The sequence below is a fragment of the Trachurus japonicus genome, chromosome 18 (genome assembly GCF_045865225.1).
Source record: "Trachurus japonicus isolate A0001 chromosome 18, Traja_1.0".
NCBI classification, from domain to species: domain Eukaryota; kingdom Metazoa; phylum Chordata; class Actinopteri; order Carangiformes; family Carangidae; genus Trachurus; species Trachurus japonicus.
This window is the reverse complement of record NC_140924.1, coordinates 6,470,526-6,496,181: the sequence shown is the minus strand read 5'-3', so window position 1 is coordinate 6,496,181 and position 25,656 is coordinate 6,470,526. Positions and strand designations below refer to the sequence as shown.

General features: G+C 38.2%; 2 protein-coding genes and 1 non-coding gene across 4 annotated transcripts; 1 reads left to right on the top strand and 2 right to left on the bottom strand.

Annotated features, from left to right (window-relative positions):
- The first annotated feature begins 1,400 nt into the window (after nt 1–1,400).
- Nucleotides 1,401–13,360, top strand: aimp1b (aminoacyl tRNA synthetase complex interacting multifunctional protein 1b). 2 transcript variants are annotated; one of them, XM_085759845.1, is made up of 7 exons: nt 1,401–1,619; nt 7,264–7,358; nt 8,680–8,793; nt 9,930–10,091; nt 11,002–11,201; nt 12,154–12,325; nt 13,035–13,360. In XM_085759845.1, the coding sequence occupies exons 1-7, from the start codon at nt 1,588–1,590 to the stop codon at nt 13,199–13,201; spliced, it is 942 nt and encodes a 313-aa protein (XP_085615971.1). In that variant the 5' UTR covers nt 1,401–1,587; the 3' UTR covers nt 13,202–13,360. The 2 variants fall into 2 exon arrangements, with proteins under 2 accessions (XP_085615971.1, XP_085615972.1); XM_085759846.1 differs by lacking the exon at nt 9,930–10,091 and having other exon boundaries at nt 13,035–13,357.
- Nucleotides 13,361–18,208: 4,848 nt separating this feature from the next.
- On the bottom strand, nt 18,209–18,282 carry trnan-guu (transfer RNA asparagine (anticodon GUU)). Its single transcript has one exon. It is a non-coding gene; the product is annotated as a tRNA-Asn (tRNA).
- A 3,153-nt stretch (nt 18,283–21,435) lies between these two features.
- LOC146968527 (dickkopf-related protein 2-like) lies at nt 21,436–24,695 on the bottom strand. Its single transcript, XM_085759086.1, has 4 exons — nt 24,522–24,695; nt 23,630–23,786; nt 22,765–22,899; nt 21,436–21,875 (listed from the first exon to the last, which is right to left on the bottom strand). The coding sequence occupies exons 1-4, from the start codon at nt 24,687–24,689 to the stop codon at nt 21,436–21,438; spliced, it is 900 nt and encodes a 299-aa protein (XP_085615212.1). The 5' UTR covers nt 24,690–24,695.
- Between the last annotated feature and the right edge of the window lie 961 nt (nt 24,696–25,656).

The window sequence follows — 25,656 nt, the reverse complement described above, 5'->3', positions numbered from 1 at the left end:
GAGTACTCGACCCCAGTATTTGAGTAAGAGTACAAATACTGGTCAAAATTTACTCCGTTACAAGTAACCCCCTTTGCTCTTTTTTTATTGAATACTTCCTTTTTTTTAATGAACAAACAGACAAACAAAAACATAGTAAAGTAATCAGACATTATGAAAAGTAAAAATAATAATAATAAAAATAGAAAAAAAGAAAAAAAAATACAAATTCTAATAATTACATAAAGGTTTCAGTCAAGAGGATACATTTTCATAAAACATATGCACTAGGTACGGCAGAAAATACATCACTTACAATTGAATATACTTTACACATCCTTTGTTACTATATCTCACCCACAAATCCTTTGGATATGTACTTAAAGGGACAACGAGGAGTTTTGTAAAAGCGAAGCGTTTCCACACTACATTTATGAGCCTCCGCACCGTGAAATTCTTTGACCGGCGCAAGACAGACTCATGTTTTCATTCATCAAGAATTAAAGTCAGAGGTTGGAAGACGATCACATACCGTCGTAGTTCCGACCATAAACGGAGATTCGGCGGCGTTATTCTCATGACTCGCCAAGAAACCGAAAGTAAGGAAACGCTGGTCGGCTCGACCAGCGTTTCCACCACCACTAATAATAACAAAATAACGATAGAGACAAAACAATATATTTATCTAAAATGGGCCCATTAACAAGTGGTAACGTAGATTCATCCATATTAAAGCAGAAGTAAGTGGTCCGGTCGTTTTGGCTAATGCTGCGTTCCAGGCAGGCGTTTGAAATCGTAAATTACAGCTTCAAGTCACAACTTACGACTTTGTAGCGTTCCAGGCAACCCACTCGTGTTTTTCCGACCTGTTTTACCGGTGAAAGTCACTATAACGGCCACTCGTAACTTCTGACCCGTGAACTCGTACCAGATCGAACTGGTACCACTTCACGGTCGGAAAAACACGAGTTACGAGTTTCCTTAAACGCACCATAACAGTCCTCGTCCCTACGTCGCCACATTCACGGCGTCCCTTGGCTGCACACACAGAGAGGACTGCCCCTTTATGCCGTTCTCTCTCCTCATTGGATAAAAACTGTAGGATACGATAAATGTTTTCTCCTGGGCTCAGAGCAGAGCAGAGTGACTGACAGACCCGTGTTTCAGACCAAACACTCTATGTAAGTGATTGCTGTCGGAAGATTTAAGACTTATATTAACACAAATATATCACTTACTTCTGCTTTAATATGAGACTTTTTTATAACCAAATAGAAACTCCTCGTTGTCCCTTTAAGTACAGTACTACAGTAAATTTACTCCGTTACTTGTCCACCACTGAACAAAACAACAGATTTAATTCATTATAATCAGTGAGTTTTGTCTTTCAGTCTTCTACTCATTGGCCTTTAACTAGGAGCTGTTTGACCTTTGACCCCGTGCAGCCTCATGTGGCCGTGTTGACTGCAGCTGAAGACGGACGCAGACAGCTGACAGACGGGGGAGTTCGTCCTCAGCCCGAGACCCTGAGACTCTGAGCTTGTTTCTGTCTACGGACGACCGACTGACCGACCGATAAACTGACCGATAATAAACATCCCATCGGACATGGACAACATCGACAACCTCTTCCACCCAAGGTACGACTTTATCTCTCTGTTTTCTTCACTTTTTTTCCTTTTTTTTTTACAAACTCACCCCAATTTCTATTCGTATGCATGTGCAAGTGAGAGGTGTGTGTCTCAGTTTTACATACTGATAATAATCTCTCTCTCTCCACAGCCACAGTGATGTTATTATCTCTTTATTTAAACCTCCTGTGCATCGTTTCTGGGTCCAAATCCCTCATTTGATTATTGAAACCAGTTGTTGAGACAGAAAAACTGAACTTTTACAGCATCAAAATGACACAAACATGGACAAAACAATAAGATTTTACAATACTGTCACTTGAAATGTTGGATTATAGTCGTTTTTAATATTAAATATGAGTGTGTAGTGTGTTTTACAGTATTTTTGGGGGCTGTTATGAGTGTGTACTGTACTTCTGGGCTTTGTGGGGACTCGAGTGTTGTGTTGTTGTGTTTTTATGGGATGTTTTAGGTTTGTTTGGGGTTTAAGGGTTATTATTCAGGTTCAGGTCGGGGTTAAGAGAACAGAGGTGACTGTTAGAGAAAAAAACACATTGTGACTTGTCAAGTACGACAAGGACGGAGCTCCTCAAATGTAGTGCAATCGAGGACCTGAGTGTGTGTGTGTGTGTGTGTGTGTGTTATACCAATTTGTGTTATTTATAGCACAAGGTCTGAGTGCAGCTGTCGCATCCCCTCCTACGTCCAGCAGCTGCTGCTCACGTGTGTGTTTTTGTGTTTGTACTCCTCTTAATCACATTACGAGGACATTTTGTTACATTTTACGCCGCATCGTTGATGTAAAAACAGAATTTGAGTTTGATGTCTGATCATTTAATGAAGTTATATTAAATTAAATCACATTTTTTTGGCGACGTAGTAAAGAATATTTCTACATTTTCTTTGTTGAAATCCAGACAAAGTGTCCTCTTAAAGGGATAGTTCAACATTTTGTCAAATTGGCCCATTGCCATAATCCCTATAGTCATAACAGTAGGTTTGTTGTTAGTTGTCAGTGCAAGCTATTTTTTTCTAATGGGATTTCTTGGTTTCCCTCATCAAACTCATCAAATACACAATCCAACAACTCCACAACGCTCTGGTGGACAAGTTGTGAGCTGCACATTCACCACGCTATGAGATAATAACACAACGTTACCACACAGAGTGGTAACAAAATTATAAAACAATAATGCTAATCCCATTAGCATTATTGTTTTAGAGGGAAATTCATGCAAAACCACTGATGCACGTTGTTGGATTGTGTATTTGATGAGTTTGATGAGTTTGAAACCAAATTTACCAAATTATGTCAAATTCAACAAAACACAACTTAAAGGAAAACCATTGGTGACTGTCAAAGTGAATATAAGGTAAAGAAATAAAGTAGTAGGAACATTTACAAAGAGGTGTGATGTAACATTGAATTAAAGTGTCGGTTTAATTTAAACTCTGGCAGTGAGCAAATAAACTTTAAAATAAACAAAATTTACAAAAACGGATTCAACTTTTTGTTTTATGTGCAGGTCACAACTTGTCCACCAGAGCGTTGTGGAGTTGTTGGATTGTGTATTTGATGAGTTTGATGAGTTTGAAACCAAGAAATCCCATAATGAGCCTCCGTAGCGTAGCTCTGAGCAGCTCACGGCTCTGCTCCGCCGTTCTAAAAATAGCTTGCACCGAAAATTAAAGGTAACAACGAACCTACTGCTATGACTATAGGGATTATGGCAATGGGCCAATTTGACAAAATGTTGAACTATCCCTTTAAGAGGACAGTTGATCTGGATTTCAACAAAGAAAATGTAGAAACATTCTTCACTATGTCACCAAAAAATGTGATTTAATTTAATATAACTTCATTAAAATGATCAGACATCAAACCAAATTCTGTTTTTACATCAACAATGTGGCGTAAAATATACAAACTATCCCTTTAAGATATTCTCATATAAATAAGAAAATAAATGCATAAACTGAAATAGATGATACAGAATAAAACATATAACGTGTGATATTTAATAAAAGAAGAAGTTTTGTTTCTGTTAGATTTTGCAGTTTAGACTAGTTTGAGTGGCTGACAGCTGATTGGTCGAGGGTGTTTGTTTATGTAAATCTCAACCAGACTTACAGCTACGGGCTGCGTCAGTAGCTCTCTGTTTATCATTATGCAAATATCCTGGTTTCAATAAGCCTCTGAATGTGTGTGTATGAGTGTGTATGAGTGTGTGTGTGTGTACCAGTCCTTTGATGGTATTATAAGCTTTTCCTTTATCACAGATAACATCTATTGAAACTTCACTGACAGCTCTTTCTATGCTTTCATGTCTCAATCTCAGTTTTAGTGAAATTCTCCTTTCCCCTTCATGTGGCTTCTCGGCCGTAATCTCCTGCGGTTTTTGATGTAGAAGAACGATCGAGAAAATATAAAACAAAAGCAATGACATAATGTCCAACAGCACGTTTTCATAAGGCCCCATGTAATATATTATTATTATTATCCACGCGGTGCGTTACCATCTGGGTCTGAGTCGAGCTGTTTCATTTGCAGAAACCTGCATTTAAATAAAGATATTTAATTACACTCATTTAATTGAATAATGAAAACCTCATTTTGCACGACCTGTTGTTTTTGTTTAAACGTTATTAGTTTAAATCATGAAAGATTTTCCTCCTGAAATGTGAAGTGGAGGTATAAAGTTGTAGAAAATGAAGTATCTTGGTCACTAGTGTCATTTAATGTTTATTAATGAAGGTTGTAAGATCACACATCTAATGCAGATATATTTCTGTTGACATTTTGTTTGTAAATTGTTAAAGAGATAGTTCAACATTTTGTCAAATTGGCCCATTGCCATAATCCCTATAGTCATAGCAGTAGGTTTGTTACCTTTAATTGTCGGTGCAAGCTGTTTTTAGAACGGCGGAGCAGAGCCGTGAGCTGCTCAGAGCTACGCTACGGAGGCTCATTATGGGATTTCTTTGTTGGTTTCCCTCATCAAACTCATCAAATACACAATCCAACAACTCCACAACGTTGTTTTAGAGGTAAATACATGTAAAACTGCTGCTTCAGGGACAGTTTTTCATCAACAGTCTCTGTATTTCCCTCTAAAACAACTCTGTCTGGTAACGTTGTGTTATTATCTCATAGCGTGGTGAATGTGCAGGTCACAACTTGTCCACCAGAGCGTTGTGGAGTTGTTGGATTGTGTATTTGATGAGTTTGACGAGTTTGAAACCAAGAAAGAAATCCCATAATGAGCCTCCGTAGCGTAGCTCTGAGCAGCTCACGACTCTGCTCCGCCGTTCTAAAAACAGCTTGCACCGACAATTAAAGGTAACAAACCCACTGCTATATGACTATAGGGATTATGGCAATGGGCCAATTTGACAAAAATGTTGAACTATCCCTTTAAATTAACAAAAACCCAACATCGCCTAATCTTGACATATAAAACATGCAAATTTCTCTTGTTATATCACAATATTAATCTGTCTAAGCTCCATGTAGGTCATCATCATCATCATATCGTCATCATCGACCAATAGGAATCAAGGAATAATCTTCCAATGCTACTGAATAAACTGTTAAAGTGTTCAGAGTGGGCGTGTCCACAGCTAAACAAACCAACCAATCAGGTGTTTGGTCTAATCCAGCTGTCAATCAAGTGGATTAGACCAAACACCAAACAGGTCAAACTATTTTGAAGTGGATCAACTAAGACGCTCGTCGTGTTACAAACTTCCGCTCAATTAATTCTGACATTTTGTCATCGTCTCTTCCTCTGTGTGTGTGTGTGTGTGTGTGTGTGTGTGTGTGTGTGTCACCTCTGGCGATGGCATATCCATTCACACAGCCTTTCCTCTAAGATAGCATCTATATAAACGTTTTATTAGTGTGTTTGTGACATCATCGCTGCCTGTGTGGTTTGCATATACTGTCACACAGTCTGTCGATGTTTAAGCCCCGCCCACTCTGACTCTGACCGTCATTGGTCACGGTCGGTCGGTGTGTATCTATCTGTGGAGAGACGTCAACTGATAATAATTGACACCTTGGCGGAAGACTGTTTCTGACTGTTGATGTTTTGGGATGTTTAGTTTCTGACTAACAGAGATGAACAGAGTAAGAGTACAAATACTACTGGTCAAAATTTATTTATTTATTTTTGATTTTAATGTTTATTTAACATACAAGACGTCTATAGCTTCAGCTAATTTGCAGTCTTTGTCCCTGGTCAGGCTAAAGAAGGATAAAAGATACTGAATACAATCAGGGCCGTTGCTAGGAATTCTGGGCCCCCTTAAAGAATACTAAAGTGGGCCCCTTCCCCTAACTTTTCCAGTTTTTTTTTCTTAGACTATGTATGTATTATTTTTTATTTAGCCTACTTTGTTTTGATGCTAATGCAGCATTACATTGCAAAAACTCAAGTATCTTAGCAAGAATATTTGTCTTATTTCTAGTCAAAATGTAATTTCTAGTCAAAACAAATCTCATTCTACTTAAAATAAGACACATCATATTAAAAGTAGCTTGTTTTTAGACACTTTTTACTTCTTTCAAGCAGATTTTCACTTGGAATAAGTAGAAAAAATCTGACAGTGGAGCAAGTTTTTCTTCCTTATTACAAAAAACTTGCTTTCACTGGCAGATTTTTCTATTTATTTTGAATTTAAGTGAAAATTATCTAAAAACAAGTAAATTTTTAGGTGATGGGTCTTATTGTAAGTGGAAAGAGATTAGCTTTGACTAGAAATGAGACATTTGGACAAGAAATAAGACAAATATTCTTGGAAAGATGTTGAGTTTTTACAGTGTACTATGAGTAGTATTAGTCAGGGTCTAAGCAGAATAAATCAGTCATACAAATAGAATTATCATCACCTTTCTCCCCTATACAACGGCCCTGAATACAATAAGTGCAATAATACAAATACAATAAATAATACAGTGAATAGGTATCATGAACAAATAAACACAGCTACAAAATTTACTCTGTTACAAGTAAAAGTAGCTCAGTCGACATGTTACTCGAGTAAGAGTAAAAAAGTCTACTTTTAAAAGGTACTTAAGTATCCAAAAGTACATGCTTTTAAATTTACTTTAGAGTAAATTTCTCATTTTTCACATCAATGAATTACTATAATTGTTTCTAAATGAATGTAAGGACCTTTTAACTCCTGTTTCTGAGAATTAACTCAGCTGCACTGATGTGCTGCTTTTAGGGGTTAGGGTTTCCTTCTCTGACAAACACAGCTTGTGTCCTATGGGCCCTTTGCACAGCTCCACTACTTCCTGAACTTAAGCCAGCTCCTTTATTTCCTGTCTTACACTATTGGACAAACTGATTAATCCAGGTGTGTCTGACTATTGTGACTACTCAGACACACCTGGATTAATCAGTTTGTCCAATAATGTAAGACAGGAAATAAAGGAGCTGGCTTAAGGAAAGTAGTGGAGTAAAAGTTAAAATATTTGTTTTGGAAATGTATTCAAGTAAGAGTAATAAGTACCAAAGAAATCTAATACTCAAGTAAAGTACAAATCCTCTGGATATGTACTTAAGTACAGTAGCTACTCAAGTAAATTTACCCTATTACTGTCCATCACTGCTGACTGATCCCTGAGTCTCCGTGTGTTTTACAGCCTGGAGTCGGCCATCATGAAGCTGGATCCAGAGGACGGAGAGCAGATCATGGACTACTTTAAAACTCACGCACTGCTGAGCCGAGAGAAAGCACGTAAGAGGAAACACACTGTACAGCTGGGATGGCAGAGGGTCGATGTGCTGCCCCCTAGTGGACAACACTGAAGCATTCAGACAGGAGAGCTGATTGAATGGTCATTGATTCATTCACTGTTTTACTGTAAAGCCAGGAAAACCTCTAATAATGAGACTTTACAGTGTTTTTTTTAATTTTTTTTATTGAAGTATCTTCAAAATACAAACATTAAAGGCACATTGGTAATAGGACAAACCTCCTTGTTGTTTACAACTACTTCCGGGTAGAAAACCAGCATTCGAACAATAGTGACGGACGAGAGTTTCACTATATTTATCTAATTTTTCATGTCACTATATCACCGTTTAGACTAATCTGATGTTTGTAAAGTTTATAAAACCAATGATTGGACAAACATTACTATTTACGTGTGCACATTTTTGTAATTAGTCATGGTTATCATAGATTAGCCGGGCTAACGGTTAGCTACCTGTTTAACTTTAATAACTCAGTGACTCAATAAACGCTCCATGAAAAAATATTTTCTCCAGCGGATATCTGAGTTCCAACATGACTGAGCTAACTGGAGTAGTTTCATGTCGTGTCCCACAACGGGAGGGTTTTAACAGCTGAGGTCCTGGTGTTAGCTTAGCTACCGCCGCTAGCTTAGCTACCGTTAGCTGTCCCTGTCAGCTGAGCCACTGATGCTTTCTAGACACTGTGATTCCCCCAAACTGAATAAATACAACACATAGCAACACAAAACACACACACAGAAATAGTAATGTTTTTCAATCATTTCAGATTTGTCTAAACGGTGATAGGGCGTGAAAAATATGATATATAGCTAAACTCTCGTTTGTTACTATTGATCTCATTCAAATTACGTGCTGGTTTTCTATCTGGAAGTAGAATGTAAACAACAAGGAGATTCGGTTTATAGATAAATGCACAGTGCTGAATCAGCTATCTTGATCAATCAAGAACAAAAAGAAAAAGAAAAGAGGACGTGAGGGTCTCAGTCCACAATAGTAAATAAGTCCAGCAAAGAAAATAACCTTAGGGCATTTTTGCTTTTCATGAAATGCAAAGATTTTTTATAGGCTATATTCTGAGTTCGTTTCTCCATTCATTAAGTGAGGTTTCACTTTGAGGTATTTACATCTGTTGATGAAATGTTTTCCAAGGGAAATTAAAATGTTCACCAAGTTCTTTTCCTTTAACTGTAGTCCAACTTTGATCGACATCCAATTTAATGGGGGCAAAATAATGTGTTTAGATAACAGCCAGTTTTGAAAGAGACTTTACAATGTGTGTGTGTGTGTGTGTGTGTGTTCAGTCCTGCAGTCGTCGGTGAGAGAGCAGAAGAAGCTGCTGGTGGAAAACGCCAAACTGAAGAAAGACATCGAACAGCTGAGAAATCAGCTGCAGGACAAACAGAGAAGACGCACTGGTAAAATAACGGAGAAAAAAAGCAAAATTAAACATTTAACACTTAAATTAACAGAGTTTTTGAGACTTGATTGAGACTTTCCCGAAATGCCATCGTTCTGCATCGAGGTCGTGACTTTATATTTATATATTATATATTTGCACTTTCTAAAATTGTCCACACTTTACAGAATGTACGTTCATTTTGAAATTGTTCTAAAATAAAAAAAAGTCAATATTTATTTCATTTCATTTCATAACCTTTATTTAAACTCGGAGATACTGTATATTGAGGAGTAACCTCATTTACAATATAGCCGAGATGAAACACAAAACATATAAGGACAGAAGACAAGACATTTGAAACATACAAAAACATCACAGAATAATAATTTAAACAATTATACATTTCGTTAATGTTCTAATTTGCCCCAAAAAGACTGTTATACTGTCTAAAATGTCCTTGCTTCAAGAAAACTTCTCACTTTTCACTGAATGTCCTCACATTGCAAAAAAATTATTTTGTGTAGGCCTATTTATGCACACTAAAAACAGTTGGGTTAAAAAATAACCCAATTTTAACCCAACTGCTGGTACAGATAAGGACAAACCCCTTTTTTGGGTTATTTTAACCCAACAGGTTGGGTTATTCTTTTTGACCCAACTTTTGGGTTGAATATTCAACTGTTTCACTGAAATTACTTGAACAACCCAGGAATTGGGTTAAATTCATAGCCTATAACCCTGAAAATGGGTTACACTCTGGAAAAATAACCCAAAAATTTAACTCAACACCAATAACTCAGAAATTGGGTTACAGAAATAACCCAACATTTTTTAGTGTGTGTATGAAAAGTATAGCTGGTTCCCACAAGTACACAAATACACACACAAACACACACTCAGAGACGACTGTAAATGATTTGGTTTCCCTCTGAGCTGGTTCAGTTTTGACTGTGGTCACATTTAAATAACACTACAGTGGACTTCTTCTTAAATTCAATAAGAACTTTATTAAGTCCAAAAAAAAAAACGTCTTTATGAGTTTCGTCCCAAAGATAAAACGACAACGCAGCCACAAACGTTTAGAATAAATCCTTGCATGTAATTTCTGTCAACACACCATCAGTTCTCTCCATCTCTCTCTCTCTCTCTCAGCGAAGGCCTTGTTCTCCTCGGCTCCGCCCCCTCAGAGTCTTGGCTCCGCCCCCACGCCGCCGCCGGCCAATCAACCGGCTGAAGCGCTAGCTGCTGTTCCTCCTCCGTCCCCTCACGACCGGAGAGAGAGGCAGAGCAGGAGGAGGAGAGGAGAGAGGAAAGGTGAGAAGGAAGGAAAAAATTAAAGGGATAGTTCAACATTTTGGGAAATTGGCCCATTGCCATAATCCCTATAGTCGTAGCAGTAGGTTCGTTACCTTTAATTGTCGGTGCAAGCTATTTTTAGAACGGTGGAGCAGAGTCGTGAGCTGCTCAGAGCTACGCTACGGAGGCTCATGGGATTTCTTGGTTTCCCTCATCAAACTCATCAAATACACAATCCAACAACTCCACAACGCTCTGGTGGACAAGTTGTGACCTGCACATAAAACAAAATTTTGTTTATTTTAAAGTTTATTTGCTCACTGCCAGAGTTTAAATTAAACCGACACTTTAATTCAATGTTACATTAGCTACACCTTCTCTTTGTAAATGTTCCTACTACTTTATTTCTTTACCTTATATTCACTTTGACAGTCACCAATGGTTTTCCTTTAAGTTGTGTTTTGTTGAATTTGACATAATTTGGTAAATTTACATTTGGTTTCAAACTCATCAAACTCATCAAATACACAATCCAACAACGTGCATCAGCGGTTTTGCATGAATTTCCCTCTAAAACAGCTCCGTCTGGTAACGTTGTGTTATTATCTCATAGCGTGGTGAATGTGCAGCTCACAACTTGTCCACCAGAGCGTTGTGGAGTTGTTGGATTGTGTATTTGATGAGTTTGATGAGGGAAACCAACAAAGAAATCCCATAATGAGCCTCCGTAGCGTAGCTCTGAGCAGCTCACAGCTCTGCTCCGCCGTTCTAAAAAATAGCTTGCACCGACAATTAAAGGTAACGAACCTACTGCTATGACTATAGGGATTATGGCAATGGGCCAATTTGATTAAATGTTGAACTATCCCTTTAACAATGAAGGAAAAGAAGAAGTGAAACTGACTCTTTCTCTGTCTCTTCGTCCCAGTTCGTCCCGTGTCGGACCCCAACCCTCTGGGCGTGGAGCCTCGTCTGGACGTGTCCCGTCTGGACCTCCGGGTCGGACGGGTCCGGAGCGTCCGGCGCCACCCGCTGGCCGAGACCATGTCCGTCCAGGAAGTGGACGTGGGAGAAAACGCTCCACGGACGGTCGTCAGCAAGCTGGGAGCCAAAACCAACCTGGAGGAGGTGATTGATAACTTTCTCTTAGAATAATCACAACTTCACTTTGAAAATATGAAAAATATACAATTTTAACTTGATATGATATTTTTTTTTATTACAACATTTTCTAAAAAACGACCAATTTGATTCTAAAAGCAATATTATCACTTTTTCCTTCAACAAAATTCATACATAATTTCTATAATTATTTTATCAAGTAACAATTTAAACAAAAACTCAACACAAAATGTAACTGAACTAAATAGAACTTTTTTTTCAAACTATTGCTCTTTAGAATTTTTTAAATAGCTGTTTTTTAAAACCTACTTCAACTCTATCCCACAAATATTCAGATTTTTAATTAAAAAACAACCTCTTTTGTCAGCTAATATGATTTTACTGTACAAAATCAAACAATTTTATTCTACACCTTTTTAACAAAATATCCTCCATTTCTGTAATTTTTTCCAATTCTTTGTTTTTGTCTGCATTAATTTTCTCCTTCCTCTGTCCTTCCCTACTGCACTGTAAAAACTCAAAATCTTTCCAAGAATATTTGTCTTATTTCTTGCCAAAATGTCTAATTTCTTGTCAAAACTAAACTCTTTTTGTTTAAAATAAGACTCATCACCTAAAAATGAACTTGTTTTTAGACACTTTTTTTTTTACTTCTTTCAAGCATATTTTCACTTGAAATAAGTAGAAAAATCTGACAGTGAAAGCAAGTTTTTTTTGTGCTTGTAATAAGAAAGAAAAACCACTGTCAAATCTTTCTACTTATTTCAAGTAAAAATATGCTTGAAAAAAGTAAAACGTGTCTATAAACAAGCTACCTTTTAATGTGATGAGTCTTATTTTGAGTATAATGAGATCTGTTTTGACTAGAAATTTCATTTTTGACTAGAAATAAGACAAATATTCTTGGTAAGATTTTGAGTTTTTGCAGTGTGTATAAACGATATCTCTCTCTCTGCAGCTCCAGGGCGCTCTGGTCGTGCTGCTGTGCAACGTGAAGGCCTGTAAGATGAAGGGCGTGGCCTCTCAGGCTCGACTCCTCTGCTGCGCCGCCTCAGACGACCAGGTGGAGCTACTGGCCGTTCCCACGGGCGCCGCACCCGGGGACAGAGTCACCTTCCTCAACTACCCCGGTAACCACAACTACAAGGATTAAACAGTAGTAGTAGGATGAAAAACAAAACAAACAACACTTAGAGGGATAGTTCACCCAAAATTGAAATTGCACTCATTATCTCTACTCCCCCTCATGTGGACTAAGGGCTGGGAGAAGTTTCAGAGTCCTCCGTGGCTTCTCTGAGTTACAGGGGGTCTCGGCGTAGCAGTGCATGTCCATATAACGGTTGCAAATGGATACCAACTGTCTTCGTAACAAAAAGACACACCAAAAAACATCCAAATACCTCCATGCTGCTCGTATGTAATGTCCGTCTTGTATTGAAGCCCCGAAATGCGAAATTCTCCCGAAAAAAATGAAATAAGTCTATATTTCAAGCTTGTTTTGTAGCGGAAGCGTCTCGAAGCTCCTCTTCCTGGTTCGTCAAATTTGGACAAACTGGGAAGAGGACGGACCCAGCTGGTTCGTCCAAATTTGACTTATTTAATTTTGTTCGGGACAATTTCGCATTTCGGGGCTTCAATACAAGACGGACATTACATACAAGCAGCATGGAGGTATTTGGATGTTTTTTGGTGTGTCTTTTTGTTACGAAGACAGTTGGTATCCATCCACCGACATGCACTGCTACGCCGAGACCCCCTGTAACTCAGAGAAGCCATGAAATTTCAATTTTGGGTGAACTATCCCTTTAAAGGTTGTTTCTTGTGTGTCTTTGTGCCCAGGTGAGCCGGACAGGGAGCTGCAGGCCAAGCAGAGGGTCTGGGAGCTGCTTCAGCCCGACCTGCAGGTGGACTGCAAGGGCGTGGCCAACTACAAAGGCTGTGGCTTCGAGGTGAAGGGGAAGGGGCTGTGTCGGGCCCCCTCCCTCACCAACTGCACCATCAGATAATACATCACATACAGTAACCAGTGCACAGTAGAGTGTGCTTTTACTGTGAAAAGGAAAGGTCTGATCTGCTCTGCCGGTGTAACAAACTGCTGCTGGCGAACAAAAGAAGGAAACATTTCTTTGCGTCAGTTTTGTTTTATTGATTAAAAACACTTGAAACCACAATAATCAGCTTCTTTTTCTTGTTTACATACAGTAAGACTTTGGTGATTACAACAACAACAAAAAAACAATGTAACAGAACCTTTGAACTGTCATCAATAACAAATAACTCATGTTTTGAGAGCCAACGCTGACGCCATCTTGACATATAACACTCCAGTTGTTGGGGAAACCAAACATCTGCTAAACGTCACAGTGTCAATAAGCTAATGTTGGGTTTTGACGTCAACTTGGTTTTCATTTCCAACCACAATGCTGAACAACACTGAAAACATTAAAATCATGTCCTGTCTTTAAAGGGATACGCCAAAAAAAAAAGTTTGTGTCTTGTCTCACTCCCGAGTCCATGACCAGCAGATAGACACCATCCTTTCAACTGTGCGTGCAGCAACAAGGGAGATAGAGCCGTATCGCCCGTAATTAGCTTAGCTCAAACACTGGAAGTGTATGGGTAGTGTTAGCCTGCCTCCTACCTAAAGTCGCTAATTAGCTTAGCTCAAACGCTGGAAGTGTATGGGTAGTGTTAGCCTGCCTCCTACCTAAAGTCGCTAATTAGCTTAGCTCAAACGCTGGAAGTGTATGGGTAGTGTTAGCCTGCCTCCTACCTAAAGTCGCTAATTAGCTTAGCTCAAACGCTGGAAGTGTATGGGTAGTGTTAGCCTGCCTCCTACCCGAGCCGAAATCAGCAGTCAGAACCTGATTTCATTTTAGCTCTAAACTCTGTAAATATATCACTTTATCGACATTTCAAACATTTTTAGGCGAGAAAGTAGCCGCTTAGATCAGCAGTGTGTCGTTAATTTGTCTAAATATCAGCTGTTTACAATTTTGTTCGGACAAATTCGTTTCGGCGCTACTCAAGCTAGCCGTTGTGACCAACGCACTTCCGGTTACTTTCACAAAAAAAAAAACACCCGTTGCCCTTTACATACAGAAAACCATGACGATATAATTTGTGCTTTAACTTTGAAATAGGAAGCTAACCTACCCTCGATGTAGCTAGCTTGAACCAAAATAAAGCGTCTTTGCTTGAACCCTCCGTTTTGACCGATCTCGTCCCGTTAGCGGCATTTGACCGCTCAAGATGCCTTACCGGAGAGTTTTGTCAGCTCTGAGACGAAGATCGGCCCGCCGGTTTCCCTTTAGAGTTGCTGAAGAGTTTCTCTGATGACTTCGGTCAAGTCGGTAGGCTAACATACTAGCGCTAGTCACTCACATTTTCTTCGTATTTTGTTAAATTTACTCTCCATTTTGTTATCAGTAGCTACTTTACATGATTTAATTCAATAAGTTTAGTTTTAAACTTGTTTACAACTCAGAAGAGAATGGCTAACGGTCTAGCAAGTCGGTAGGCTAACATACTAGCGCTAGTCTTGTTTTCTTCGTACTTTGTTAAATTTACTCTCCATCTTGTTATCAGTACTGTGGCTACATGATTTAATTCAATAAGTTTAGTTTTAAACTTGTTTACATGGCTACTCAGAAGAGTATAACGGCTAACGGTCTAGCAAGTCAGTAACATACTAGCACTAGTCACTCAAACGGCTAATGGTCTAGCAAGTCGGTACTAGCGCTAGTCACTCACATTTTCTTCGTACTTTGTTAAATTTACTCTCCTTCTTGTTTTGAGTACTGTGGCTACAAGATTTAATTCAACAAGTTTAGTTTTAAACTTGTTTACATGGCTACTCAGAAGAGTATTTAACGGCTAACGGTCTAGCAAGTCGGTAACATACTAGTGCTAATCACTCACATTTTCTTTGTACTTTGTAAAATTTACTCTGCCTCTTGTTATCAGTACATGATTTAATTCAATAAGTTTAGTTTTAAACTTGTTTACATGGCTAACGGCTAATGGTCTAGCAAGTCGGTGCTACCGCTAGTCACTCACATTTTCTTCATACTTTGTTAAATTTACTCTCCATCTTGTTATTACTGTGGCTACAAGATTTAATTCAACAAGTTTAGTTTTAAACTTGTTTACATGGCTACTCAGAAGAGTATTTAACGGCTAACAGTCTAGCAAGTCGGTAGGCTAACATACTAGCGCTAGTCACTCACATTTTCTTCGTATTTTGTTAAATTTACTCTGCCTCTTGTCATCAGTAGGCTACTGTAGCTACATGATTTAATTCAACAAGTTTAGTTTTAAACTTGTTTACATGGCTAACGGCTAACGGTCTAGCAAGTTGGTATACTAGCACTAGTCACATTTTCTTCGTACTTTGTTAAATTTACTCTCCATCTTGTTATCAGTAGCTACTTTACATGATGATGATTTACTCTGCCTCTTGTTATCAGTAGCTACATGATTTAATTCAACAAGTTTAGTTTTAAACTTGTTTACATGGCTACTCAGAAGAGTATTTAACAGCTAACGGTCTAGCAAGTCGGTAGGCTAACATACTAGCGCTAGTCACTCACATTTTCTTCGTACTTTGTTAAATTTACTCTCCATCTTATAATCAGTACTGTAGCTACATGATTTATTTCAACAAGTTTAGTTTTAAACTTGTTTACGCTATATAACGGCTAACGGTCTAGCAAGTCGGTAACATATAGCGCTAGTCACTCACATTTTCTTTGTACTTTGTTAAATTTTCTCTGCATCTTGTTATCGGTACTTTACGTAATTTTAATTCAATAAGTTTAGTTTAGTTTTAGGATTTCTACCCACCAATCAGAGCATTCCCCACGGAGCTCCTCCCACTTTGCCTGTCACCTAGCAACAGCACATTCAATGCCAGCACGTTCCGCTTTCCACCGCCGTCGTGTTGGCGACTCCACCCACTGAGGATATTAACAAGGCTGTTGCCATGGCGCCTGTGTTCGCTGACAGGATCCATCTAAGGAGGCAGGATTTTAAAAATTCAAGCTTTGATTAGATATTAGTTATTTTATAATCTGTGTTTTTATATTGTTGTTTTATAATGTTGTTAAGTTAAAATTGGCAGAGTTCAATAATCCAGAGCTTCCTTTTCCTTTCATGTCATTTTCTATTGGAGAAGTTGGCACTTAATGATAAAACATAACCGCTGGTGATTCACCTGCTATAAAAAAGGTTAAAAATCAACTCTGTAATCAATTTACACTATTCAAAATGCAAGACTTACCAGCTTTACTTTACCTGAGGAGACGAGCGGAGATAGCTACACTTCCTGGTCTAATTTATGGGCTGTTGTACATGTGTGTGTGTGTGTGTGTGTATTGGAGGTTACTGGTTAAATTATAACCAGTCCTCCCCCATCTGTCCGTCGCTCTGTAGCTTTATTGGGCTGTAAAAGTGACGAACATCCCTGCAGATTACATTTAAAGGGACATTTCAAGCCTCATGCAGTGTCAATGTGCAGCAGCCGTTTGTCAATAAAGTTAGAGACAGAACTGCCCATGCCTGAAAAAGAAAGACCATAATCTGCTCAATGCTCATCGTGAACCAGATAAAAGTTAATATGAAGCACTTATGTTATGGTTTTTTCTCATTCATTTCACTTCAGTTCTCAACTGAGAGAAGCATTTTTCCAAAAATTGAGCTCAAATCTAAGTTGTATTGCATGTGTGCAAAAGAGTAAAGTTCAAAAATCAAGGTTTTTGTTGTGTGTTTTCAATTTTGATTTTCACAGGGATGTAATTTTTGCAGTTTTTACAAAACAATCATAATCATAATCATAATTTTTGACCATTGTGGTGAAAAATCATCTTTACATTATGACCAATTTTATTCAAACAATAACAATTTTGGTGGCACTGGACAATGAACTGACACAAGAACAATTGTTTTTTTTTTTTTGGCGATTTTTAACCTTTTTCAAACCTACAATAATTAGTTTTTAATGATGTATGAAACTCTTGTTATGACTGCACTTAACAGTTTAGAGAAAATTTTGATAAATTGGCCAATACAATTAAGAAAAACTGTGACGTCCTCATAAATCGAAATGTCCTCGTAGTGCGTTAAAGTCCTCATTTGCCTGCCTCACACGCACACACACATAGTCATTTCAGCACATCCCACATTTGATGGTAAACACACACATTTGAATACAGTGAAGTAATGTAACATTAACCAGAAGGCCTCAACGTCAGATGAATAATCGGTGACTCAGGGCAGAAAGAATGCGCTGATGTACTTCACCTTTGTAATCCTATTATCATTGGAAACAACAAGGAAGACGAGCTGAGATGAGTGTGAAATAAAGCTGTGACATCAAGGAAACCGGGAAACACAGATGGCAAAGTGACGATAATGCAGATAAGTGTGTGTCACTGACCTATACTGAACGAGCACTAATAGGGAAGCTGGGAAACACACTGCACAGAAGCATGGAAAAAAAAAGTAGTGTGTGTATGTGTGTGTCTGTGTGTGTGTGTGTGTGTGTGTGTGTGTGTGTGTGTGTGTGTGTGTGTGTTATCTTCATAACAACCATAGCCAAACTAACTAACTAAGGACAGTGATGCCCAACAGCTATCAACCACAAAAAGGAGACACACATACGCATTCTCTCTTGTTTTCAGTGAGACTCCAGAAGATCAAAATCTATTCTAGGAAGGTTTGGAGACACAAAACAAAAACAAAAAAAAGTTGCACACATTACTACAGTACATATTCATTTAAATCTGCATGTCCTCATTATGATTCAAATGTATAAAATGCTAAATATTAACCATATTAATTCCATATTTCAGGTCCAGCCTGAGTTTTAAAGCTAAGATTTCTCATCAACTACGTGCTTCACATAAATTACACTCATGGTATGAATTTGTATTGTTGGATAAATCTCGTATTTTCTTGAAGTCGTCCCTCTCCTTATAGAATTGGGATGATACATCGAGATGTGAAAAACCGTCCGTCCCTGGGTGGGCTCGAACCACCAACCTTTCGGTTAACAGCCGAACGCGCTAACCGATTGCGCCACAGAGACATGCCTGTAAAGTAACATGTAGGTATATCTGAGCCCCGTGTAAACAGGACACATTATCTACTCTGTAAATCATTAGCTACAGAAAAGAGAAAAAAAAAACCCACTACAAATGAAGATTAGCAAAGAGCTGCAGTGTTCAAACGCTGCATTTATCTGTGGAATAGCTGCTAGCAAATACGACGACAAGGTCGGTGAAACTTGTTATTCGTCATCTGTTGATAGTTGAAGTTGAGTCATGGGGACGAGAGGAGCAAATGTAGCAAAAGAGATGTGTTTCTAAAAAAAACAAAGATTGTAGGGATTGTTAAGGATTTAACAATAGTGTTGAATGAAACACACTGGACTGATGTATTGGAAAAGTAACACAAAAGTGAGCTGGGTTTTTAAAGTAGGCTAATGCTAGCCCGTCAAAAGCTTAGCGACATAATGAACAGGATTTAGTTGTTTTGGGTTTTTTTTTAATATAAATTGTAAACCATCGAAACAACATGGACATTAGCTATCTAATGATATCCTGTTTGGCTTTGGAAATTATGCTGAGTCACTGCTAGCAAAGTTAATTTAGCCTGTTAGCAAGCCTGCTAATTAGCCGTTTGGAAATTGTTTGGAAATCTGCTCTAATGTTGTAAATTGCATTAGAGCAGATAAAAAAAAATATTATTAAACATCTATTTCTTGCACTTCATGTGATTTTCCGACAACATAAAAAAAATAATCAGAAATTCCTCGTAGGTTTGGCCACAATGAGGAAAGTTACGACTTTCCCATTAGCCAATTGTAGCGGGAATGTTTAAAAGGTATGACGTAACTCAGCTAATTAAAAGTAAATCTGAGCTGAATTGAAAGTTAATTGTAAGACAAGACCATGTTTTTTAAATAGTTTTTCCTTGACAAGATGAAGACAGAACTCATCTGTTGCACGTCTGACAGATATTTAGATCTGCAAACAGTTAAATATCTGAGGCTGAGCTTTAACTCTGTGGTCATAAATAACTTTTTTATCTGCTCAGATGGGATCACTTCCCCGTGGGGACGTCTTTTCCTCTTTGTTAATCTTATCAACAGTTTTCATCAGCTACTGAGAAAAACACTTACCGCCAGGTTTTAGACACATGTGGGCTGAACAGATGGAGACCTTTTTTTTTTTATTTCCCTCTGATGTTAAATGTTAGTTCTAGTCTTGTTTTCTTTAATAAAAGTGGAAAATGTTGGACAATCCTGCCAACGTATTTCAACCATGTTCAGCTCAGTTAAAATATTCTTAAACAATTTAATTTTTTTTTAAAGAAAAACTAATTGAAATCGTTTTATGCACATTTTATAGAAGACCACACTGTGCATGGATTACAGTTTAATTATGGAGTCTTTTACTTTTACTTTTGGTAGTTTAAGAACATTAAGTTACTTTTGCATCAAATATTAGGCCTATATTACACATTAGTAAAGAATCTGACACAAAATACTTAAGTTTGTCCCAAAAACCAGTCACACAGACACGTTGGAAATGAACAATCCTTTTAATCACAAACACTTGTTGATTGATTTTATAGATTTTTACATCTGAAAAGTAGTGGAAATAACACCCCCAAATAAACTAAACCGGGCAGAGTGACAACATAAACAGACAAATAATTACACCAACCAACATCCATCCAAAATATACAGGAACAACTCATAGAAAAATAACTCTCACAATCACAACAGTGCAAACCTCAAAGCAAATACGTCACACCTTTAGGGAGTGAATATGGTTTCTGTTGCTCTTTCTCACCGTCGTCTTCCTCCAATATCAGAGAACAGAGAATAAATAAGAATCACAACTTCAACCTCAACATTTTTTTGGATTGAAAACTGAATATAAAATTCACCACACGTGGAATAAACGGCTAAATTTGTGACTGAATTTCTTATAGCTAACTGAAACACCATCAACTTGTATCAGTACAATCCAGCATCTTTGAGAAAATAGTGAGTTATTAATACACTGCAAAAACTCAAAATCTTTCCAAGAATATTTGTCTTATTTCTTGTCAAAATGTTTTATTTCTAGTCAAAACTAGTCTCTTTCCACTTTAAATAAGACTCATCACCTAAAAATGAACTTGTTTTTAGATCATTTCAACAACTAATTTTCACTTGAAATAAGTAGAAAAATCTGCCAGTGAAAGCAAGTTTTTTGTGCTCGTAATAAGAAAGAAAAACTTGCTACTTATTTCAAATGAAAATAGACTTGAAATAAGTCAAAAGTGTCTAAAAACAAGCTACTTTTTATGTATAACTATGTATGTATATACATATTTTAGGTATAATGAGATTTGTTTTGACTAGAAATGAGACAAATATTCTTGGTAAGATTTAGAGTTTTTGCAGTGTAGACCGGTACTGAAAGCACATCATTTTCTATAGTTGTGAGAATAAAAATACCTTTATTTTTTCCATTTTCTAGTCATTTCTGGCTTTTTCAAATCTACCAGCACATGAAACGATCCTCAAAGCCCGCTGTTTCCTGTCCCGACGATGTAAATGTGGTCAAACTGGATTGTTTTATTTTTAAAAAAAAGTGGTTTCACTTCGTCTAGACACCGAGAGGAAAGAATCACAACTTTAACCTCAACATTTTTGGGGGATTTTACTAATTCTGTCAACAAAATGTAGAAAACTGAATATAAAATTCACCGGTACTGAAAGCATGTCATTTTTTTTTCCATTTTCTAGTCATTTCTGCAGTGTGTTTTGTTTGAAACAATCCTCAAAGCCCGCTGCTTCCTGTCCCGACGATGCAAATGGGGTCAAACTGGATTTTTTTTTATAAAAACAAGTGGTTTCAGTTCGTCTAGACACCGAGAGGAAACCAGATCTGAGCCACAAAGAGTTTGTGTTGTGTGAATGCCGACTGACAGGAAGCGAATTAGCATGGAGACACTGGGAACAGTTTTGAGGAGGAGGGGGAGGTGTAAACAGGTATGGTTATTCACCCCTCCCCTCCCGCCATTTTCACTCGGTCTCGGTCTCGTCTTCTGCCTCTCGCTCCCTCTGGTCTGGGGTTCGGTCATGAGCAGAGAGAGAAGAGAGAGGAACGAACGTCTCCCCTCCGTCCATCCATCTGTCTGTCTGTCTTTCCTCCTTCATTCTGTCCGTCCGTTCGGCCTTCCATCAGTTTTTCTGACACACGTGAAGTCTCGTTTTCGCCACCGCCGACAACGACGACGACGACGAGGACTTTGCCGTCGATGAAGACAGCAAAGACGTGTGAGGGGAAGAGTGGCGAGACGAAGAGGAAGAGGACGAGGATGATGCAAACTTGGACTTCGCTGCAGCCGCTAAGAGTGACGCCGATGCCGACAACGATGATGAAGATGAAGGTGGCGAAGGTTTGGCATTGGCGTTGGGGTCTCTCAGCGTCCGGCAGCTCAGTCCGTCGCCACACGGGCAGCGCTGGAACAGCTCCAGACCGTGGTTGCCCTTGCGGCGGTGGCGCGTGCAGACCTGTCCCTCCTGCAGCACCGGCTTGCAGATGCGAGTCCAGAAGTGGCGAGCGCAGCACAGACCGTCCGAACAGTCGGCCGAGCGCAGACAAGGATCCCCGACCTGACCTGGTGAGACCGAGAGAGATGGACAAAACAAGCGTTAACGACCAATTAGGTAAAAAGTATTAAAGGGATAGTAGTGGGGTTGTATGATCTACAAATAGCCCCTAAAGTACTTTAATTGCAGTAGCAGACTCTCTGCACTCCTCCCGTTAGCACACTGCAAAAACTCAAAATCTTTCCAAGAATATTTGTCTTGTTTCTTGTCAAAATGTCTAATTTCTAGTCAAAACTCATCTCTTTCCACTTTGAATAAGACTCATCACCTAAAAATGAACTTGTTTTTAGATCATTTTCACTTGTTTCAAACAAATTTTCATTTGAAATAAGTAGAAAAATCTGTCAGTGAAAGCAAGTTTTTTGTGTGCTTGTAATAAGAAAGAAAAACTTGCTCCACTGTCAGATTTTTCTACTTATTTCAAATGAAAATAGACTTGAAAGAAGTAAAAAGTGTCTAAAAACAAGCTACTTTTTATGTGATGAGTCTTATTTTAGGTAGAATGAGATTAGTTTTGACTAGAAATTACATTTTGACTAGAAATAAGACAAATATTCTTGGTAAGATATTTGACTTTTTGCAGTGCAACGCCAGCCCATAATAGCCCTGCCCAGAGATTCACAACATACAGTGTTGTGAACAGACCCAAAGAAACGGTCTATTTTCACGGCCTAAAAGAAGTTTTACCTGAAAAAAAACACACTCAATCAAACACAATCTCTGGGCAGGGCTATTATGGGCTGGCGTTGCTAACGAGAGGAGTGCAGAGAGTCTTCTACTGCAATTTAAGTACTTAGGGGCTATTTGTAGATCATACAACCCCACTTTTAAAAAAATGATAACTATCCCTTTAAAACGAAAAACACAAAACTGACATTTCTGAAGCAATAAACTCACCTCTAACAGTCGCTCCTTTGGCGTCCGCTCTGTCTCTCTTCCTCCATCCTTTCTTTTTGGACAGCGGACTCATCTCTCCGTCCGAGTCTGGGATCCTCTGAGACACAAAACTGTCGACGTCGGGAACACAGATATCTGAGGGCAGAGGAGAGGAAATAGTTAAAGATGGGGGTCAATGGTTCATTTGTCAAACACGACTGTCCAACTGCCAAAAAACAAAGTTCACACTGCAAAAACTCAAAATCTTACCAAGAATATTTGTCTTATTTTCAGTCAAAATCTCATTATACTTGAAAAAAAAAAAAGACTCCTCACCTGAAAAGTAAATAGTTTTTAACACTTTTTACTTCTTTCAAACGTATTTTCACTTGAAATAAGTAGAAAAATCTGATAGTGGAGCAAGTTTTTCTTTCTTATTACAATCACGAAAAACTTGATGGCAGATTTTCCTACTTATTTCAAATGAAAATTTGTTTGAAACAAGTGAAAATTATCTAAAAAAACTAGTTAATTTTTACGTGATGAGTCTTATTTTAAGTAGAAAGAGATTAGTTTTGACTAGAAATGAGACATTTTGACAAGGAATAAGACAAATATTCTTGGAAAGATTTTTAATTTTTGCAGTGTATATTCATTGTCTATTATACTTAGATAGTTAAATACACTAACTTGAGTTGCTTTCAGATCAGATTTATGAAAATTTGTAGGAAAAAATGTCAAGATCTAAGACGAACATCTGTGAAATAAATTAAAAAAAATTTTTTTTTCTGTTCCTGGCAGCATTGATCTTCCATACATTTGTTGTTGTTTTTCGGACAATACATTGTCGGCTACATTGTATGTAAAAAAAGAAGCTTAATCTTACTGTTGCTGCAGCGGTTGCCCGGGCAACACATGCCGTTTCTGTGGCAACGCCTCTTCCTCTTGCGGCAGGTCTGGCAGCGGGAGTGGGCGGGGCCTTTGGAGGGGGCGTGGCAGTAGCTGCCCTCGCTGCACTCCAGGTCGCTCATACACTGGTACAGCTGAAGAGACAGAGACAGATTTAACATTTATTTACATTTTCTATTTTTAATTTCCTTAAACACACTACGCCAATTTTTACTTAATTTTTGACTTTTCAACTAAACTGAATCAGAAACATACAAAATCAGAATATTGGTCTCGTATTTGATATCTTGATTCGGTCTTAATCTGGATTTAATGTCACACAATCTTACATTGTCCAAACTCAACTTGTTACTTAATGGCTTCAAAATAAGACACGCACACTGTAAAAACTCTGTAAAAAATCTTTCAAAGAATATTTGTCTTATTTCTTGTCGAAATGTCTCAATTTTAATCAAAACTAATCTGTTTCCACTTAAAATAAGACTCATCACCTAAAAATTTACTTGTTTTTAGACTGTTTTCACTTTCAATTGAAATAAGTAGAAAAATCTGCCAGTGAAAGCAAGTTTTTTGTGCTTGTAACAAAAAAGAAAAACTTGCTTTTCTTTTTTTACTTATTTCAAGTGATTGAAAAAAGTAAATAGTGTCTAAAAACAAGCTACTTTTTAATGTGATGAGTCTTATTTTTAGCACAATAAGATTTGTTTTGACTAGAAATGACATTTTAACTAGAATTAAGACAAATAATCTTGGTAAGATTTTGAGTTTTTACAGTGTAAAAAACATTCAACTGTGCAGTATTGATCTTCCATACGTTGCACTATAATAACCTGTGTATCAGATATAAGTAACTTGGTTCTTCTACGTACCGTCAGGTCCAGACTCGGCTCCCACGTGCTGCGGTTCACCGGCAGCGCGTGTCCTTCCCTCAGTATCACCGTCCTGATGGAGTTGAGCCGGACTCGCGCCTCGGCGCCGCGGGGAAACCACAGCAGCACGAGCCCCAGACTCATCATCATCATCATCGTCACCGACATGGCTGCAGCGGGGAAGGAAAAACACTCATTAGATATAGAAACATCACACACTTTTGACTTGATGTTTCACATTTTTAATTTAACTCTAAGTTTCTGTTGATGTGATTTATAACAATAATAATAATAGTAAAAATAAAATGCAGAAATTAAAATCAGTGGTTCCCAACCTTTTCTGGCTCGTGACCCCATTTTGACATCACAAATTTCGAGAAATTCAAGAAAGTAAAAGTACAGAATAGGCTACAGTTGTTTAGGATTGTGTGTGGTGTTTTTTAATCATAAGTTTAAAAAGAATAATAATTAGTTTAAAAAATATTTTTATCAGTAATTTTTTTGGGGGGACATTTCATGTTCGACCCCATTTGAATTCCAGGCGACCCCACATGGGGTCCCAACCCCAAGGTTGAAAAACACAGCATTATTAGATATAGAAACATCACACACTTTTATATTTTGGAGCTGTAACATCTCACTTGATGTTTTGGAAACTTTCACATATTTATTTTAACTCTTATAGTCTCTGTTCATGTGATTTAAAAAAAAATAAAACATGCAGAAATGAAAATCTCACCTGTTGTTTCCAGAGTTCAGTCCTTGGATGGAAAACTCCGTCACAAATTAATCCCGATTTAACGACTTTCTGACGCTTTAAATCCCGCTGCTGCTCCTCTCTTGTGTCCAAAGTGTCAGGAAAATATTCGTTTAGAAAAGTTTTGTAAAGAAAAAGAAGATAAACCGTCGGGAGTCAGAGTCAGAGGAGAAGATGCTGCTGCTGCTTCTTCTCTGCTGCGGAGCAACAACAGGTAAAACTTTCCCCGGATCATGATCCACTTTATAGGCTGCATGCGATGCTGACACGCGCGATCCCGGTGCCTCCTCCCACTGCCCCGGACACGCGCCCCTCCCCTCCTCTCCCCCCTCCCCCTCCCCTCCACACATCGATACCTGCGCAACACCCCCTCCCCTC

Bases quoted from the DNA above. Each gene is read 5' to 3' on its own strand.
- aimp1b (XM_085759845.1), top strand. From the start codon at position 1,588: ATGGACAACATCGACAACCTCTTCCACCCAAG. The intron at 10,092-11,001 runs GTGAGAAGGAAG...TCTTCGTCCCAG, and splicing joins GAGGAGAGGAGAGAGGAAAG to TTCGTCCCGTGTCGGACCCC. The intron at 11,202-12,153 runs GTGATTGATAAC...CTCTCTCTGCAG, and splicing joins CCAAAACCAACCTGGAGGAG to CTCCAGGGCGCTCTGGTCGT.
- LOC146968527 (XM_085759086.1), bottom strand. From the start codon at position 24,689: ATGTCGGTGACGATGATGATGATGATGAGTCTGGGGCTCGTGCTGCTG. The intron at 22,900-23,629 runs GTAAGATTAAGC...CTCTGCCCTCAG, and splicing joins GGGCAACCGCTGCAGCAACA to ATATCTGTGTTCCCGACGTC. The intron at 21,876-22,764 runs GTGAGTTTATTG...CGGTCTCACCAG, and splicing joins CAAAGGAGCGACTGTTAGAG to GTCAGGTCGGGGATCCTTGT.